Raw genomic sequence first — 15571 nt, 5'->3', positions numbered from 1 at the left:
TCTTTCTGAACTTTGTGCATGAGCGTGTTTGGACAAGGAGTCCTGCCGGTGGAGTTTTCACCGTAAACTGCCTCGCATCTGGCTGGATGCGTCCCACTCACACCCCAGACCACCACGTGCACCTATTGAGCGCCAACGTGTGAAGAAGTCCCACGGGGTTGGAAGAGCCAGCGAAGTTCCAGAACCCTCAGTGTCACTAGTCGCAGATAGAAGGGAAGTGTAGAGATGTTTTCACGATGTGGCAGTTTGGTCATGTGTTTTAGTAGAAAATAAAGCCTGTTATAACTGATGGGAAATTTTGAGGTGGCATCTTCCCTTCCTTCCTTCCTTTTAAATAGGTAAACATTTTCAGTTTGAACCCTTCTCTTCTTATTTTTGGCTTTCTGAGAAGTCTTAGTTGCTTGGGCTCATTGGTAAAACCTCTCCGTTGAAATGAGAGTCTTAATTATTTTTGTCCAGCCTCTTCTTGACCAAGTGACTTTGTTCTCTGTTGTCACTAGACATTGTGTGTTCATTGTTTGTGCCGTCTAAGAGAGTAAGGAAAAAGGAAAACCAAGTTTCCACTGAAGTCATTACTAATAGACATCCTAAAGTAACCAACCAGGTGAAGAAACGTGATAAAGCCGAAAGTTTTATTACTAGAAGAGAAGCAAGCCAAGTGTATTAAGCAATCTATGGTCAATGCGTAGAAATTTTTGTGAACCTTTTGAGTATATTTGTGTCTCTTCTTACTGGAATGTTAATTGCAAAAAAAAAAAAATATTTACTAAGGTTATCATAATAACCTGAAAATGTGAAACAGCTTAGTAATTTACTTGCCAAAGGAATTTAGGTAAAGAAAATGTTTATGGAATGCTGACAGTGTGCACAGCACTTTGGAATTTATGAGAGAGCTATTTCTCCAAGGTGCATTCATGTAGAAGCTGTGTGGTGGAGTTTTATGAACTTTTCTTAATTAGAGGCCTGGGTTCTGTTTTTTTCAGCCGCTACTTACTATCTGTCGGCCTGGAGCCCAGCAAGCCAATCACATCCCTGACTTTCAGTGTCCATACATACAAAATGAACATAGTCGACATCCTGCCATATGAGAGGACTATTGTGAAAATCAAATGAGGTAGTGTATGTGACAGTGTTTTTTGTAACCTGAAAAGCCCCTGTAGATCTGAGAAACCATGAGTAGGACCTTCCCTGACAAGAGCCTAAAGACCACAGCATGACTCAAAAGGGGGACATCTCAGCTTTGATGATCAGAGAAGGCAGAGGGCAAGGAGCATGGCGCTCGCAGCATTTAAGGAGTGAATCCAAATTGGACATGCGGATTCACCCGGATAGTTATTTCACATACACATGAGCACACTCGGGGTACTAGGGCAGTGTGGAACATAGGACGGACTCTGGCGCCCTCACCTGGTCCTTGGGGCAGCTCTCACTCTGTTGCCGCGCTGTGTAAAGACGCAAGGTAGAAAAGATGGCAAGTCCAGTGGCTTTCTGTGAATTGTCCCCTATTTCAGTTTACATGTGTTCAGATGAGCAGGTTTATGGTTTATGTTACCTCGTCTTATCTAATATAACCTCTGTGATTGCACAAGTAACTTCGAAGTGTTTCCACATAGAAACAGAATGAAGATAATTCTAATAAGGCCAACTTAAGCAAACAAGACAATCCCTTCCACGCATGGACACACGCAGACATGCGCACACAGACACACGCAGGCGCACACATATCCAAGCTCTTTGTCAGAGACACTAAGAGGAAGAAACATTGTCAGTCTAATCACAAGTGACCAGAAGTTCACAAAATTAAAAAAACAAGAAAATGTCAAGACTACTTGAAATGAACATCCACCTTGTGAACAGAGAAACTCATTGACTATTTTGTCCCTTTAGACATTAATTAATGATCATATTAAGTCATCATGATTAGCAAAGCGTTTAAAATGTTTATTTCATCTCTATCGCATATTTTTAAATTTCTATTTATGTATAACATGTGATATTATATAGTTTTATAAATATAAAATTATCACATATATTTAAATATATTTACTATTTTAATATATGATGCATGTAATATAGTTCTTTTATATAACAATGTTATATAAATTATGTTATATTTATATATATATAACATGACATGACAATTTGTTATATAATTAACATATATAATGACATCATACACAGGTGAAATTTATTAAGTGATATAATATGAATATAATTTAATGTGTAGTATTAAGTTGTTATAGTTTGTATATATAGTTTATAAGTAATTTATAATACACATTAATCTGTATAATAGATATAGTATATATTATATATTATAATATATAAATTAATATGTTATATATAACATAATATTCCAAACTATATATTATAATACATAATATTATATATTACATTAGATTACATAATATACCAAATATAATATGTAGTATGTACTAATATTATAAAATATATAAATATTTTTAAATATTAAATATAAATACATTAAATTTTTTTTAATGTATGCTTTCTTTCCTTAACTGATGAAGGTGTTTTAACAAAACATTTGCAGACATTTGCAGATCTTTTCATAAAAGAGTAGAATCTGCAGACTGGAGACCAGAGTGTGCCCCAGGTTGACAGTTCATGTTTGAACAGAGGCATGGAAGTAATAAGTAAATTGTGTTTCTAGCACAGAATAAAACAATCTGCCTTGAATGGAAAGTTTGGATTGGGAGTATTTCAATGTGGGCTGGGTCACCCAAGACAAAACCACAGCGAGATGATTGCATACACCCACTAGAATAGCTAAAATGTTAAAAATTGCCAACAGTGTTGGCAATAAGATGAACTAACTGGAATGACTTCCAACTCCTTTGGAAAACAGTTTGGCAGTTTCTTAAAAAGTTAGGCACAAATGTGTCATACGACTGAGCGTTTTACCCCTAGGTATTTACTCAAGAGATGTGAAAGCATGCGACCACACAAAGACTTCTATAGAATTTTCACAGTGGCTTCACTTGTAATAGCCCACAACTGGAAACAATCCAAATAACCTCCAGCAGCTAAAGAGATGAACTAAATTAAGTATATTTGTACAACTGAAGATTACCGAGCAAAAAGAAATAATTTTTTTTTTTAATGCAACAACCCGGATAAATCTCAAAATAAGCTTTCTGTGTAAAAGCTAGACCAAAAGAAAAGAAAAAAAAAAGTACCAACTGAGTGATGTGGTTTATATGAAATTCTAGAAGGTCAAATCAGTCTGTTGTAAGAGGAAGCAGGTCAGAGATCACCTAGAGGAGGAGGTGGAGAGATGGATGCATTACAAAGGGACCTGAGGAAACTAGAGGGAGCCTGATGGAAGTGTTTGTTATTTCCATTGTGGTAATAGTTTCATGAGGCATACATGTGTCAAAAGTCATCAAATTGAATACTTCAAATATTTTTCAGTTATTGTATTTAATATACTGTAAAGCTATGCGGAAGAGGTTTTTTTTAATAAATTAGAGTAGATCTTGAGTTTATGGAGTTCACGTTAATATATTTATTATAGGACAAATAGGATAAATAATTTATTTATTATAGGATAAATAATTTGAGGGATTGGAAATGAAGGAGGAAAAGGAAGCTAGGTCAAGCTTTCTCTAGTGAGGATTCATACATTCTCTTTTATTTGGGCTATTATCCATATTTGCATTTTTACTTTTGCCTCACAGCTAGTAAGTAGAAGTTCAAGTCCAGATCGATACGAATCCAGTTCCTAACACTATACACCATTATATTTTGTATTAGTTTCTTATTACTGCTGTTACAAATTACCACAAGCTTAATGAACCAACTTCAGTTCAGGTCATGATCTCACAGTTTGCAAGTTCAAGCCCCACATCGGGTTCACTGCTGTCAGTGCAGATTCCCTTTGGATTTTTTGTTGCCCTCTCTCTGCCCCTGCCCCACAGGAGCTCTCCCTCTCCCAAAAATAAATAAAAATTTTAAAAAATTTAAAAAATTTTTAAAAATTTTTAAATAATAAAAATTAAAAATTTGAAAAAACAAAACCGACAGATTTCCAAACCTAGAATAAAATATTTTTCCAACAGATATTTCTTCTTGATTACATACTGTTTGACTGTAAATATTATTTTTATTACCTTAACTTAAACCTATTAGGCCTGAAGGGGAGATAGCTGAGTCTAGTATTTAAATATATATATATGTATATATATAATATACATATATTATTAATGTATAATAATTAAATAGATATTTATATATTAAATATATTTTATATATATTAAATATGTATAAATTATATATTATATATAAATATATATAAATATATATTATATATTATATATTATATATTTTATATTATATTTTATATTATATATATTATATATTATATATATTTATATTATATATTATATATATTTTATATTATATTATATATTTTATATTTTATATATATTTTTATATATATTACATATATATTTATATATATTTTTATATATTTTATATTATATATTATATATTTTATATATTTATATGTATGTATATATATTTTATATATTTATATATAATATATATATATAAATTATATATATAAATATATATGTACATATATATACATACACATACACACACATATATATATTTAACTCTTAATTGCCTTCAAAATAGCAATGACTTTCTAAGTGAGTAGATGCTGATTTAAAAAGTTCATATCTAAGATCGCTACTAAGGGAAGCAATAATTTTACCATTATTACAGTATTCTTCTTCTTTGATCACATCCATGAAGCATATTGGAGACAAACAGACAGCAGAGTAGAAGTTTCTCCATTAACTTTGATGCCACTGTGGTCTTGGTCTCCAGGTAATTGCAAAGCCCCGGCACAGCTCCCGTTTGCCAGGCCTATAGAACAGATTGAGAAGTCTGAGTTTCCCATTGGGGCATCTTTGAACTACATATGCCGCCCTGGTTACTACAAGAAACAGTTCCGTATCACCTGCCAAGAGAACTTGACCTGGTCAAGTGCTGAAAACAAATGTGAACGTAAGTACCTTTAGACTGAGAATTCCACTGTGTCAGTTAAATGTCCATAAGAGCTGATTCAATTGTTCAGGTTTTGGAACCAAGATGCATATGACTTAATAAGTTTGCCTAAAAGGGATTGCAGATGTGAGAGTTATTCTTTGCGTCCTATCTTCCTATTGCTTTGACTTCCTGACACCTTCATTACAAGTTCGATTCATGAGAAATGACTATCACAAGGCATGACTGAGGGAAAACCTCCATTCAGTAGGGGTTCCCCGTTGTCACCACTGAAACTGAGTAACGAGTGACTTGGGAAAGGAAAGAGAAGTGTAGGCGGGGAGAAAATCCCACACTTCAAGACCCTGATTTACACTGGTTGAATTACAAAGTGAACACTTTGGGAATAAGGGAAGTTTACATTTTTCTGGGAGGCACAGTATGAGGATGAGGTAGATCTGGAGGAAGGCTCTTTTTGAAAGTGGTGCTTAGTGGGTGGCTGGTCCTAAGGCAGTCTTGTAAGTGTCTTTCAAGGGGGCAAAAGCCTTGGAACTACAAATGCTTTTCAGTAAAGGTTGGGACAGCCAGTTGGGATCTTATGTACTTACTAAGAGAAGTTTGGAGTGTTCGATGTCCGGTCCCCAAATTCTACTTCTTTCCCATAGGTAAATCATGTGGAACTCCTCCAGAACTCATCAATGGCAGAATGACCATAAACGGAGACACCAAGTTTGGATCAACTATTAATTATGCTTGTAATGAAGGGTGAGTCTAGTGCCAAGCATCACTGTTTGGGAGGACAGTTCCAGAATTGTAGCACCAATCTCTAAGCAATAGTCTTAGAAAGTCTACCTGCCTATTAAAAACATAGCAATAAGAGAGGTGCCCGGGTGGCTCAGTTGGTTAAGCTTCTGACTCTTGGATTTGGCTCAGGTCATGATCCCGATATCATGAGTCCGAGCCCTGCCTCGGGCTCTGCTCTGATGCTGAAAAGCCTGTTTGAGATTCTCTCTCTCACCCTCTCTCTCTCTGCCCCTCCCCTGCTCTCTCTCGCTCTCTCTCAAAATAAATTTTTTAAAAAAGAGGTTAAAAAAACAGCAATAAGATTTCTAAATAGAAGTGGTGGCTTGAATCCAGGCATTCAACTCTGCCTGAAATGACTAAACAAATATTGGAAAAATAGGAAAAAACCTATATCCGTGCTAGAAACCTGGGGGTGGAGAGGAAAGATGCCTACTGCACAACCAATTAATGTACCTAAAACCAAGCGAAACATTCATTAAATGGGAAGGACCAGCTCTCTAAAGACGCAAATGGAACAAACAGTAGTTGATCCATGCATATATTCTTGCCCCAAAGCGCCAAGAACTAGAAATGTTGGACTGAGAAGTGGGAAAGAATGATTTGTTTGGGATGATGGAGCTGAATGGTAGACAGGCAAATTTCGATTGTTAGAGCACCTCTCCAGAAACGCACACAGTGCGGAAATCTTGCTGTGGGCATATTCTTGGCTTATCCTGAAGGGAGACAACCAATTCAGGAAAGAAGTAGAGAGACTGCTTTACCATAGATCTTAACTTTTGCTTTGTTTTTATTATTTATTGCTCACTTAAAATACATTTACTATAGCATAAGCAATAACGATAAAATGAACTTCGGCGTATACACCACCTACCTTAAGAAACATTGCTAGTACCTTGGAAGCCTCCTATGTGCCTTTTCCAATTCCCCTTCTACCTCCAACATCTGTGTGGAAGGAACGACCATCCCGAATTTTGTGTGGTTCGTTCCCTTCCATTTGTTCCCCTTTTCTCCCATACATACTCCAAGTCAGTTTCTATTTAGCTTTCCCTAGTTTAAGCTTTATGTCACTGGCATGATACGCTATGTACTTCTCTTCAACTGGCTTTTCTATTTAACAGTTTGTTTTTGCCAATTATCTATGTGGTTGTGGTTAATTCATTTTCACTTGGGAGAGTATTTCCTTATGTGGGTATGCCACAATTTATTTTTTCTTGCTTGTTATATTTGGATTGTTGCCAGTTTGTTTTACTTTGTTTTGTTTTGGCTAGTCTAAGCATTCCTGATATGAATATACATGCCTCCTAGCGCACATGTACAAAAGTTTCCTTAGGACAGTGGTTTTCAAACTTCTCTTCCCATGATCCACAGCTAAGAAATGTAGTTTTATAACACACACACACACACACACACACACACACACACACATACACATCACACACAATTTTAATATAAATTAAAAGTTATTGAAAACTTCTTACCACTTCTAATCAACATTGTACTGGAGGTTCAAGCCAGGACAATTAATCAAGAAAAAGAAGCAAAAGGCATCCAAATTGGAAGGAAGGACTAAAACAGTTTCTGTTTGGGGGCACCTGGGTGGCTCAGTCAGTTAAGAATCTGACTTCAGCTCAGGTCATGATCTCACAGCTCATGGGTTTGAGCCCCGCATTGGACTCTGTGCTGACAGCTCAGAGCCTGGAGCCTGCTTCAGATTCTGTGTCTCCCCCTCTCTCTGTCCTTCCCCTGCTCACGCTCTCTCACTCTCTCTCTCAAAAATAAACAAACATTAAAAAATTTAAATAAATAACTGTTTGAAAATGATGTGTGTTGTATAGAAAATCCTAAGGAATGTACACACACACACACACACACACCAAAAAACCTATTACAGCTAATAAATAGTTCAACAAGTTTCAGGATATCAGACCAATACACAAAATTAAATTGTATTTCTATACTCTAGCAATAAACAATCTGAGAATGAAATTAAGAAACCAGTTCCACTTACAATAACATCAAAAAAATAAAATCACTTAGAAATAAACTGAACCAAAGAAGTATAAAAGTATACACTGAAGATTATGAAATATTTTTGAAAACAAAATTAAAGAGGATCTACATAAATGGAAATATATTCTATATTCATAGATTGGATGACTTAATATTGCTAGTGTTATAATAATATTGAATATTATAGAATTATAGAATATTGACTTCACCAAATTGACCCGCAGATTTAATACAATCCCTATAAATTCCAGCATCCTTTTGCAGAAATCGACAAGTTGACCCTGAAATTCTTATGGAAGTGCAAGGCACCCATACAGTAAAAAAAAATCTTGAAAAAGCAGAACTTCTCAATTTCAAAACTTACTATAAACCTACAGCAATCAAGAATGTGTGATACTGACATGAGGACAGATGTACAGATCAGTAGAACAGAATTGGGAATCCAGAAGTAAAACCGTACATTTATCATCAACTATTTTGCAACAAGGCACCAAGACTGTTCAAAGGTAAAAGAAGAATCTTTTCAACAACGGGGCCTGGGGCGACTGAATAACCAAATACAAAAGAGTGAAGTAGGAGGAATGCATGTCACGAATTGAGCTAACAGATTAAACCTGAAATGTTGGAGGAACCCAACTCAGTCTGGAAGTATAATAAATATTTTCTATATACTGCTAGATCTGTTTTATAATATTTTATTTCAGATTTTTTTCCTTTTTATTCTCATAAGTATGATGGGCCTCATAATTTCCCATTCTCATGCTGTCCTTGTCTGGCTTTATAACCAATTTATCCTCATAAAATGAGCAGAGTGTGTTTCTTTTCTAAAGCAGGCTTGATCTATCAATTTTTTTTCCAATTTCCTCTTGTATTTCTGGGTTTTGTTTTATATATTTGAGGCTATGTAATTAGGTGCATACACATTTAATACTTCCATTATCTTCCAAGAGCATTAAAACTTATGTCGATTGCAAGAACTTCCAGTTCCAGGACACGATGGGCAGACTCACTTTTCTCTGCGTCTCTCTATGTAGCTAAATACCCTGGAAACTGGTCAACACGTAACCATGAAAGGACCACAAAAGGTGGAAAGGAGATGGGCTGGAGGACTATAAAACTTAAAGAATGACCCCGTAGTGAGGTCCCTGGATTTCCTTTTTATCTCCAAGACTGGGTGCTTGGAAGGAACGCAACCCTGAATATTCAGCAGGCAGGAAGAGAGGGAGAGAGAAGCCTGTTCTCTGGTCAAAGGGCTGGGAAAAGGGAAGCTTAGTGGGGAGGTGGTAGGGAGACATGTGGATGGCAATAGTGGTCCAATCTGCCCAGCTTAGCAGCATAAGCAGAAATCAGGGATGGGGCAGGGGAGCATCTCTCCTTCTCAGAGAAGCCCTGAGAAGCAGCAGGTCCCCAGGTCACCAGCAGCTGTATCAATGGTAGAACCTGGGCTTCAGTCCCAATGACAATTTTATCTAATGCCCCACACCAGCCAGCAGCAGTGAGCTCTCTTCTGCCGGTGGTGACGGCGTCAACAGAGCCCAGTTGGCGAGACCTAGACTTCAACCCAGCAGCAGAAAGGGAACCAGGTTCGGGGTTTCCTCCTCCTCCATGCAGTAGGAGAGAGCCTCCCAGACCCATGACTCCTGGTTCTCCACCCAGCAGCAAAATGCAGCCTAGATAGGGGCTTCCCTCCCCTGGTGGCCACAACACAAAACGAAGGGGGAGCTCCCCCCTCCCCAGATAGCCAGAGAACAGGCCAGAGAGGTTCCTCTCCATGCAAGGGTTGAACATCTCTCACGCCTCACCTAGTGGAACCAGGCAGGTCAGAGAAGCGCCTCCGCCGTCCCAGGCAGTGTCAGTAGGGATGCGGAGCCAGGAGAATGAAGCCGACCAGAATAGCCCTGCAAGACTGGAAAATCCAATTGTCGTTGGAACTAAAGCCCACAAAAATAGGCCAGAATCTACACACTACCCTAAAGAGAGCGGTTACGTGCTAAACTTGATTTCACTAAGAGCAAGAGTCGCTTAACACAATATCCCAAGTGTTAGGATCCAAGAGAAAAATCACGTGTCACATCAAGAACCAGGGAAATCGCAGCTTGACTGAGAAGGGATAATCAATACCAGTAAGGATGCCAATGCCAAGATGAGTCAGATGTTGGAACTATCTAACGAAGATTTTAAAGCAGCCTTCATAAAATCGCTTCAATAAGTAATTACAAATTCCCTTGAGAAAAATCTTAAAGGCAAGCAGAGAGAAAGGACACACTACCTATAGGGGAACACAATTTGAATGGCAGTGGGTTTACTATCTGAAAATATGGAGGCAAGAAGGAAGTGGCACACCTTTTCCAAATACGAAAGAAAAGAACTTATTAACTGTGAACTCCATGTCTTTAAAAATATTAATCGCATACCTGGAATAAATCCCAGTTGGCTATTGTATATGATTCTTTTTATGTACTGTTGGGTTTGATTTGTTAATACTTTATTGAAGTTTTTTTTACCGTCTATAAAATGTTAGCAAATCAAACCCAGTAAGGCATTAAAAAAATTGCCTACAGTGACCACAGTGGAAACTACTCCGGGTATGCAAGACAGATTCAACATCCAAAAATCAATCAACATAATCAACTATATTAACGGGCTAAAGAGGAAAAAATTTTTAATATTTTAGAAGTGTTTTATGTATGTATTTTAAGAGAGAGAGAGAGCGGAAGAGGGGCAGAGGGTGAAGGAGAGAGAGAATCCCGAGCGGGCTCCACACTGTTAGCATAGAGCCCGATGTGGGTTCTAGCTGGTGAACTGTGAGATCATGACCTGAGCTGAAATTGAGTCAGACACTTAATCGACTGATCCACCCAAGCTCATATTAATTTGTATGCTCAAAGTAGAAAATATATATGCTCATATCAACGGTCCCAGAAATTGTAGTTGACAAAGTCCAATAACAAATCATGGTAAAAACTCACAGCAAGTTAGGGATGGAATTGAACAAGTCTGAAATCAAGGTGTTAGCAGGTTGGTTCCTACTGGAGGCTCTAAGGAAGAATTTATTCCATGCTTTTCCCCTAGCTTCTGGTGGTTACCAGCAGTCCTTGGTATCACTTGGCTATAAACACATCTCTCCATCTCTGCCTCTGTCTGGCTTTGCCTCACATGACTTTGCCTCTGTATGTGTTACCTTTGTCTTCCCTCTGTGTGTCTCTTTGTCCAAACTTCCTTCTTCCTTTGAGGACACCAGTCATTGGAGTAGGGCCCCCGCTAATCCAGTGTGACCTCATCCTAACTCTGTTACATCCGCCACAAACTTATTTCCAAATAAAGTCAGATTCTGAGGTTTCAGGACGTAAATTTAGAGGCATACTATTGAATCCAGAATGGACATGAATGGACATGTCATCGAAGAGAATATGCGATGCAAGTACATGAACATATATTCAGCTTCATTAGCCATTAGGAAAATGCAAACTAAAACAACATGGCGGGGGGGAGGCACCTGGGTGGCTCAATTGGGTGAGCGTCCGACTCTTTGGATACATGTCATTTTACATGTGTCCAAGCCCATAGAATGTCCAACACCAAGAGTGAACCCTGATGTAAACTATGGACTTGAGATGATAATGATATGTCCACGTAGCTTCATCAGTTGCAACAAATTGTACCATTCTGGTGGGGGATGTTGGTAATGTGGGAGGCTGTGCATGTGTGTGGAAAGGGAGTATATGGTAAATCCCTGTACCTTCTGGTCAATATTTCTGTAAACTTGAAAATCCTCTTAAAAATAGTCTGTATAAGAAAGACAGATACTATATGGTTTCACTCTTATGTGGATCCTGAGAAACTTAACAGAAATCCATGGGGGAGGGGAAGGAAAAAAAAAAAAAGAGGTTAGAGTGGGAGAGAGCCAAAGCATAAGAGACTGTTAAAAACTGAGAACAAACTGAGGGTTGATGGGGGGTGGGAGGGAGGGGAGGGTGGGGGAAGGGTATTGAGGAGGGCACCTTTTGGGATGAGCACTGGGTGTTGTATGGAAACCAATTTGACAATAAATTTCATATATTAAAAAAAATTTTTTTAAAAATAGTCTGTATAAAAAAAATTGCATAGATGTAAATACACATGCACCCCTCACACAAATTAGCACAAATAAAACTGAGGAAATTTGAACCAAATTGGCAGATCATACCTATGCCAATGTCCTGGTTGTAATATTCTACTATAGTTTTTGCAAGACCTTATCAATGGGGGAGATATTCCACATTTATGGCACGCTTGGAATAGTTTGTGGCATACTAAGTGAGAATTTCTGCCTTGACCATTTTAAATATGAAATCAGTGTTGGACTTTTGTTGTTCTGTTTGGATTTCCTTTGGTTTGAGGTTGATGAATCTTAGGTTTCTACAAAACCGTGGCTTAAAGTAAAGAAGAGAGAGCCCATTTAGTTGAGAAGGTGTGAAGAAAAAAATTTTAAGTCCAAATGAAGACATAAACTTTGGGAAAGTGACCGTACTATGACAAATGGAAATTGTCCTGAATTCTCCAAGATTGTGAGCTCTAGTAAGTAGCAATATAAGTAGGAAAATGAACAGGGAATATAACATTCATTCTTCTTTATCTTTAGATACCGACTCATTGGTCAGCCCTCTAGCACGTGCCTCATCTCGGGCAATATTGTCGTCTGGGATAACAGCCCACCTACTTGTGAAAGTGAGTTGAGATATTCTTTCCTGTTACCTTCACCAATGGATTCTAAGTTTCCTCCTGGAGTTGTAAAAATCTTAATTGAATTCCTTTTGTGCATTTGTCCCTCAATCCCTAGGGGGTTTCTGGCAACTGTTTCCTTAAATGTTTCCTTATCCCAGGATGTACCTTTTCTGAATCTGGGGACTTAAATGCAGAAAAGCCTTCAAACTTTATTTTTACTTCAAATAATTTGGAATTATGTTGACTGTACCACCCCCAGTATAACAATCATTCTGCTTGGCAAATTAGTGAAGATTTTTTTTTTAAGTGTTACTCTCCAAGGTTGGTGAAGCTGTGTATGAATCAACACTTTCATGTACCTGGAGTTACACAAAACCTCTTGAAGGGTACCATGTACTGTGACCCTCAAAAATGGGCATCTATTTTGACCCAGTTCTTAGAACTTATGCTTGGGAAATAAACACAGACGTTTACTAGGAGTTCACTGTAAACATTTCATTGCTGCATTCTTTATAATGGCAAAAATGTTAAAGTAACCTAAATGTTTCAAATCATGGTCTGGAAAGTACTGGAAGGAGTCATGTTAAAATGACTATGGAGAGGGGTGCCTGGGTGGCTCAGTCGGTTAAGCGGCCGACTTCGGCTCAGGTCATGATCTCGCGGTCCATGAGTTCGAGCCCCGCGTCGGGCTCTGTGCTGACAGCTCTGAGCCTGGAGCCTGTTTCAGATTCTGTGTCTCCCTCTCTCTCTGACCCTCCCCCATTCATGCTCTGTCACTCTCTGTCTCAAAAATAAATAAACGTTAAAAAAAAATGACTATGGAGAATTCCCTAAGAAACATAAAATCAGAGTTAGAAGAAATACCAGCCATGCACCAGAATATTAGTTAGCCATTAAAAAAGGGGGGGGGGTCACCTGGGTGGCTCAGCTGGTTAAGCTTGGGACTTCAACTCAGGTCATGATCTTACAGTTTGTGGGTTTGAGCCCCTCCATCGGGCTCTGTGCTGACAGCTCAGAGCCTGGAGCCTGCTTCAGATTCTATGTCTCCTCTCTCTCTGCCCCTTCCCAACTCTTTCTCTCTCTCTCTCTATCTAAAAAATAAATAAGCATTAAAAAAAAAAAAAGATGTCATGGAAAAGCACTTCATGACATGTAAAGATGTTAATTATATATTTTATGTGAAAAAATTAGGTGACAGGACAGTACTCTGGCTAGATCTCTTAATTTAAAGATAACACACCTATATCTATTCCTGTATTTTCATCTCTGTTTCTAAATCTGTAACCTTTTGGGGCGCCTGGGTGGCTCAGTTGGTTAAGCATCCGACTTCAGCTCAGGTCACGATCTCATGGTCCATGAGTTCGAGCCCCGCGTCAGGCTCTGGGCTGATGGCCCAGAGCCTGGAGCCTGCTTCCGATTCTGTGTCTCACTCTCTCTCTGCCCCTCCCCCGTTCATGCTCTGTCTCTCTCTGTCTCAAAAATAAATAAACATTAAAAAAAATAAATAAATTTAAAAAAATAAATAAACCTGTAACCTTTTGTATATCTAAACCTTGGTGAATGGCTTTCCGCCTCCTTGGTGAAAGTGGGAGGAAACTTCTGGTATACATTTTGACCGTGCAGCCGCATGCTTTCTCAAGAAGATCCAATCTCCTATTTATTCAAACTGCCCTAGGTCCATAAACTGGCTCTCAAGTCTGGGCATTGGTTGGTGAATAACCATAACTTTTTTTTTTTTTTCCAGTGATTCAAGTCAAACCTAGATCTTTTCTGCTTCTGCCCATCTAATAACACTGTAGTCCGTTATTCTTCTATTTCGGTTTTAGAGATTCCGCAATCAATCAGCCCGGAGCAACGATTTCTGCAGGCAAATCATTCTCATTTCTGTTTCAATTGTCTCTGGCCCTCTGGCCCTCGAGTGCTGCCACTTGACCTCTACCATCCTGAGGTCCTTCCGTCACCATTAAATTCAGGGAAGACAATTCCATAACTAAATCCCAACGTCATTCCCAGCCTACAGAAAATAAGCACCATAGATGTTTTTCAAGGTCACTGAATATTCTGCATGAATGTATTACTCAAAGCCTTGGGTGAAAAGATAAATGTTCTCTCTTTCTTTTTTTTTTTTTTTTATTTTTTTAACACTTATTTATTATTGAGAGACAGAGCATGGGCTTGGGAGGGGCACAGAGAGGGGGAGACACAGAATCGGAAGCAGACTCCAGGCTCTGAGCTGTTAGTACAGAGCCCAATGCGGGGCTTGAACCCACAAACCGCGAGATCCGGGCCTGAGGCCAAGTTGGATGCTCAACTGACCGATCCCCCCAGGCGCCCCTAAAAGTTCTCTCTTTCAACACCCCACCCCTGTGCACATTGGTGGGGAGTTGACAAACAGATACTACATAAATCCACTCTGGCATTCGTAAATCCCCAAGTCATAGAATTGCTTCCTCAATAGTATCCTGAAAAAGATCTGGTATTTCAGCTTCGTTCAGCAGAGGCCAGACTCTGACCCGCTGAATTCACAGTCTCATTTCTGGTGTTCTGCACCTTCTTGTAGGTCATAACTTGTACTCCCCACCCCCTCCTGTACTTCCAGGTCTGCCAGGACTTAAATCAGGTTTAAGGACCAGAAACAATGCGAAGTAGTAGGGGTAGGTCCGGAGGAAGATCAGCGGTCCCTGAAATTTGGGCTGCCCGATTTAGTAAATAAAAATACACGATGTTCAGTTAAACTCAAATTTCAAATAAGCAACAAATACTTTTGTATTCTAACTATGTGCCTTGTGATATTGGGGATATACTTACCCTTAGAGCTTTTTCAATGTTTTTCTGAAATTCACATTTAACTGGACATTCTATATTTTCTCTGGCAATCCTATCAGGGCAGCTGCCTCATGAGAGATCATTACAGTTTCTTTAGAGAAGGGGAGGACCCCCTCAGACAGGGGAGGAGGGCCTGTTTCCCCTAGCAAAGGAGACTCAGCAGAACTCCCAGGTTCAAGGTATTCAGCTTTGTTCGAATCTGTCCATATATCTC

The 15571-nt window shown here is 38.6% G+C and overlaps 1 protein-coding gene across 1 annotated transcript in view; it reads left to right on the top strand.

Annotated features, from left to right (window-relative positions):
- Window positions 1–15571, top strand: part of CR1L (complement C3b/C4b receptor 1 like) — a 66994-nt gene that overhangs the window by 991 nt on the left and 50432 nt on the right. Inside the window, exons 2-4 of the mRNA XM_015543785.2 lie at window positions 4855–5034; window positions 5679–5778; window positions 12449–12534. Of these exons, the coding sequence (XP_015399271.2) occupies window positions 4855–5034; window positions 5679–5778; window positions 12449–12534 (366 nt within the window). The remainder of the gene's footprint in view (window positions 1–4854; window positions 5035–5678; window positions 5779–12448; window positions 12535–15571) is intronic.

This window comes from Panthera tigris, chromosome F3, assembly GCF_018350195.1.
Source record: "Panthera tigris isolate Pti1 chromosome F3, P.tigris_Pti1_mat1.1, whole genome shotgun sequence".
Lineage (NCBI taxonomy): Eukaryota > Metazoa > Chordata > Mammalia > Carnivora > Felidae > Panthera > Panthera tigris.
The sequence above is the reverse complement of the archived record's forward strand: the minus strand, read 5'-3'. Positions and strand labels throughout refer to the sequence as shown.